The sequence below is a fragment of the Phoca vitulina genome, unplaced genomic scaffold, assembly GCF_004348235.1.
Source record: "Phoca vitulina isolate PV1807 unplaced genomic scaffold, GSC_HSeal_1.0 scaffold128, whole genome shotgun sequence".
Taxonomy (NCBI): domain Eukaryota; kingdom Metazoa; phylum Chordata; class Mammalia; order Carnivora; family Phocidae; genus Phoca; species Phoca vitulina.
In genome coordinates, this window is record NW_022589831.1 from 600,744 (window position 1) to 605,669 (window position 4,926).

General features: G+C 38.1%; 1 protein-coding gene across 1 annotated transcript; it reads right to left on the minus strand.

Annotated features, from left to right (window-relative positions):
- Positions 1 to 1,155: 1,155 nt before the first annotated feature.
- Positions 1,156 to 2,109, minus strand: LOC116628754 (olfactory receptor 1P1-like). Its single transcript, XM_032399065.1, has one exon. The coding sequence runs from the start codon at positions 2,107 to 2,109 to the stop codon at positions 1,156 to 1,158; it is 954 nt and encodes a 317-aa protein (XP_032254956.1).
- Positions 2,110 to 4,926: the final 2,817 nt, after the last annotated feature.

The following is a 4,926-nucleotide window of genomic DNA, read 5'->3' on the forward strand; positions in this document are numbered from 1 at the left end:
TGGAAGCACTGAGGTTAAGATCTGGGACTCCTGGGCACCAATCTAGAACTCTTTCCTTACAAAGCTCTGCAATGAATTTGTTCCATGACCTCAACTTTAGGCAATGATTTTGTATTCACTCTGTCTTGGTATGGAATTGTAACTTTTCCACTGCAGAAATAAAAATCATAAGTCTTGGTTATCTTTGATTTGGTCTTGGTTGAGTCTAGGGGCCACAAGTTTCAACAGGAAGAACCTTGAGAACACACAAGATTCCTTTACTGCAGATGTGAAAATCAGCTTTCACAATCAGCTATGATTTAAGCAGATAAGGAAGAAGTTCAGAGAACAGCTACACACTAGTTGCCATAATATTTAATTTAAATTTATTTATTTTATCTTCTCACTATAAATTGTTCAAAAATCTGCTCACTGGGGCATCTGGGTGGCTCAGCCGTTAAGCGTCTGCCTTCAGCTCAGGTCATGATCCCAGGGTCCTGGGATCGAGCCCCGCATCAGGCTCCCTGCTCAGCGGGAAGCCTGCTTCTCCCTCTCCCACTCCCCCTGCTTATGTTCCCTCTCTCGCTGTGTCTCTCTCTGTCAAATAAATAAATACAATCTTAAAAAAGAAAAAATCTGCTCACTGACAATGACATAGATCATTCCATATTATTAAGAGCTTTAATAGCAAAGATTTTTGACTCACAACCTTGAAGCAATAAGTGTTTATATAATTTCTTATTTTTGTAAGAAAAAATAAAGCAAATATATACATGTATACTCAAAGTTGTAAACTCTTTGCCATCCAATATTGTCCTCACTTGCTAATATTTTGATCACTAATCCACTTTCCATGACCTCACTAATTGAATTTTGGTGAACTAGCATAAAAGCCTGCACAGACTTTTAGAATTAAAAACATCGCAAAAGGCATTTTTCCTTGTGGAAAGTTATAACTAAAATAAATGAGTAAATAAGCAACTCCTAACATATTAACTTTAAAGCGTGATGTAAAACCTTGATTTTCCTCAACAATATCAAACTCATGAAAGGATTCGGGGAGAGGAGTGGTGATAAGGCATATGTGGGAGTCAGAAGTGAAAAACCTGAGGTAGACATTTCTGTGAAGTTCCTCACTGGAGGGGATGGAGGACACCTGCATTATCACTACAGAAGTCACTGGCCCCATGAAAAGAAGACTTTGCCCCTGAGAAATCTCAGCAGGGCACACTTCATGTCCTTGTTCCGCAGGCTGTAAATGAAGGGGTTCAGCAGGGGAGTTACCACTGTGTACATGATAGCAGCTGCTGTATCCTCTTCTATGGAATTGGAGGAAGAGGATGAGGGGCACAGATAAGCCCTGATCACTGTCCCAAAGAACAGGGCAACAACAGCAAGGTGTGACCCACAGGTAGAGAAGGCCTTGCACCGTCCCTGGGCAGAGGGGACTCTGAGGATGGCTGAAACAATGTGGATATAAGAGACCAGGATGAGCATAAAGGGGATTAAAATGACTGCTCCCCCCAAGAAGAGGAGCACAAGCTCATTGACCTGAGTGTCAGAGCAAGACACCTTCATCAAGGGTCCCAGATCACAGAAGAAGTCAGGAATGATCTTCTTAGAGCAAAAAGAAAGTCGAAAGATGAGGAAAGTGTGGGTCATGGCAACAAGACTCGTAAGGACCCAGCAGGCAGTAACCAGGAGGGTGCAGCGCCGGCGGCTCATGACCATCTTGTAGTGGAGCGGGTAGCAGATGGCCACATAGCGGTCATAGGCCATTGTGGCCAGGAGAAAGATGTCCATGTCCCCAAAAGTCAAGAAGAAGTAGAGCTGAACCAGGCATCCTGTGTAGGAAATGGACCTGCTCTGAGTCTGGATGTTCACCAAGGCCTTGGGCACGGTGGTGGAGGTGAAAAGGATGTCTGCACAGGACAAACTGGCAAGGAAGAAGTACATGGGCATGTGGACACCTGCATCAGTACCAATGGCCAGGACAATGAGCAGGTTCCCAGCCACAGTGACCACGTACATCCACAGGAACACCAGGAAGAGGATTTGCTGCTTCTCTGGTCGCTCTGAGAATCCCCAGAGGAGGAACTCAAAGATGCTGGTCTGGTTCCCTCCTGCCATGATCCCGGAAGTCTGAGAAAGAGACCTCCAGTGAGACCCATTAAAACTCTCTAAACGTACTTTAGATCGTTGATGAATGTGCCATTCTCTGAACTCTAGAGAAGAAAGAATGACCTTAATGTATTTGTATTGATCACGTACTATGTGCACTGTATATTTTTATTAAAACTTACTAATGTGCTAGGAAGTGGGAGAGATACAATTTAAGAGAATTAAAGTAGATTTCTTTCCTGGTTTATCTCTCTACACTCCTTTCTGTCCCAGATTTCTTTAGTTGTAATTGCTATTTCTTCAGCTGTATTCTCAGGGGTGTCAAGAAGCTTTCAGTCATTCATTCACTCATTCATTCATTCATTGATTCATTCATTCAAAAGAGACTAAGTACCAGCTCTGGACCTGGTAGAGTGCCAGGTAAATAGGACACTGATAATCCTTACCTCCTGAGAATTTTCAATCTAACAGGATAGACATAATTGCCTATGTTAAAATCCTATGATATTTTGATTCAAGGTTCTCTACCCATTCAACTGACAACAAATCTTTCTTAGACCCCAGACTACCTGTTCTGACCTATCATGCCCAAACGTCAGTATTATGAAGATAGTTTCAGGTTATCCATTCCTCCAGAAATCAATTTAGCAATCAGCTATTTAATAAAGATGTGTACAGATAACTCTTCTTCAGTTATCTGTAATGACAAAAGAAGGAATCATAATCTCTAACCTCAATACACGAAAATCCTGCCCCTTTCCCATGTGTGGAACCAACTAAGGGTTAGTCACAGAGTCAGTCAGTCAGATGGAGAAAAAAGAATCATCTTTGTTACTGAAAAAGACTAGGTTGGAGAATTTATATTAGCTGTGTTCACTAAATGAGCTTTGTAATACTCCTCCAAAATTAATCTATTTTCCCTTTCACAGGCTCAGCTGGACAATCATGGGCCTCTCCAGAGGGGAACAGCCTGCCCTCATAAAACATAAAGCATGGAAGAACAGAACAAAGTTTTTCCTGAAAATGATCAGATTCCTGATGAGAACAGAGAAGCTGAGGCCCAAAATTCAGCAATCAGAGAAGTCACTCCAGGTATAAGAACAGAGGGTCAGGGCTATTAGTCTGGAAAGAAAGACACATCAGACTTAAATAAACTTCTGTCATCCAAGGCAGATCAAGTGATTAAAAGTAAACAAGAATAGGGGTGTCCAGCTGGCTCAGTCAGTAGAACATGTGACTCTTTATCTCAGGGTCATGAGTTCAAGCCACATGTGAGAGGTAGAGTTTACTTTAAAAAAAAAAAAAAAAGAATTTATCCATAAAAACACTTTTAAAAAAGTAAGAATAGATAATATGAAACAAAAATAATAAGATATGTTTGTGAATATATGCATGTGAATATGTGTATGAATATATACATATGTATGTATACATAAATGTGTATATATAATATATATTGCTATGTTCTAGTAATAGTAATAAATGCTTACTTTCAAGTTCCTATAGAGCATATAAAAAAAATACATAAGGCCACAGAAAAAAATTTCAAAAAATCCCAAAAAACAATAATAATTCAACTAATGATCTCTGACAAAATTGCAATAAAAGTAGACATTAATAACAAAACCAAGAAACAAAAATAGCCTTTCAATCTGGAAAAAAATGTTTCAGATATCTCTATTAAATAACTCTCAGGTCCAAAGGAGAAGTAAAAATCTAAGTTACAGAATATTTAGAAAATAATAATAGTAATGCTATGTACCAGAGTCTATGGAATATTGCTAACATAGTAATAAAGAAAATTCATTGCCTTAAATACTTATATGAATAATAGTAAATAATACACGAATTAAGCATCTGACACAAAATGAGCAACAAAAATAAACTGAACTGGAAAAAAAATAAAGCAAAAGTAGAGTTCAAAATCAGAGAACAAATAAAGAAAAAACAAAACAGCTTTGGTCTTTTTCAACAAATGGGAAAATGGGGTATCCATCTGCAAAAGAATGAATGGGATCCCTACTTTAGATCATACAAAATTAACTCAAAATGGATCAAGGACCTAACTGTAAGAGTTAAAACTATAGCAATCTTAGAAGAAAATATAGGCATAAATCTTCATGACTTTAGATTATAAATGTAAAATGTTTCTGTGTCTTTGGAAAACAGTCTGACAGTTTCTCAAAAGACTAAACATAGAATTACCCATATGAATTACCCAGCAATTCCACTCCTAGGTATACCTAACAGAAATGAAAACATATATCCACACAAAAACTTGTACACAAATGTTCATAGCAGCATTATTCATACAGGCAAAAACTGAAAATAACCCAGATGTCCATCAACTGGTGAATGGATAAATAAAATAGAGCATATCCATAAAATGAAATCGTATTTGGCAATAAAAAGAAATGAAGTACTTATACATGCTACAATATGGGTGGACCTTGAAAACATTATGTTAAGTGAAAGAAGCCAGACATAGAGGACAACATATTTATATGAGATTTCCCAAATAGACAAATCTATAGAGAGAGAAAGTAGATTAGTGGCTGCCTAAGGCGTGGAGGGATGCACAAATGAGGGTGATAGCTAATGAGTGTAAGGTTTCGTTTGGGGCGCTGAAAATGTTGTAAACTTATTGTGGTGATTGTAGCACAATTCAGTGAATATAGAATATAATAAAAGCCACTGAACTGTACACTTTGGATGTATTATATGGTATGTGAATAGTATATACTGAAAAAAAAAAATCAATGTAAGAGATAAATCACTTGCTAATCTAATCAAGCCAAAATAAAGGGGGAGGGAGGAGGAGCAAGA

Excerpts from the sequence above, each read along its gene's own strand:
- LOC116628754 (XM_032399065.1), bottom strand. The coding sequence starts at position 2,109 with ATGGCAGGAGGGAACCAGACCAGCATCTTTGAGTTCCTCCTCTGGGGA.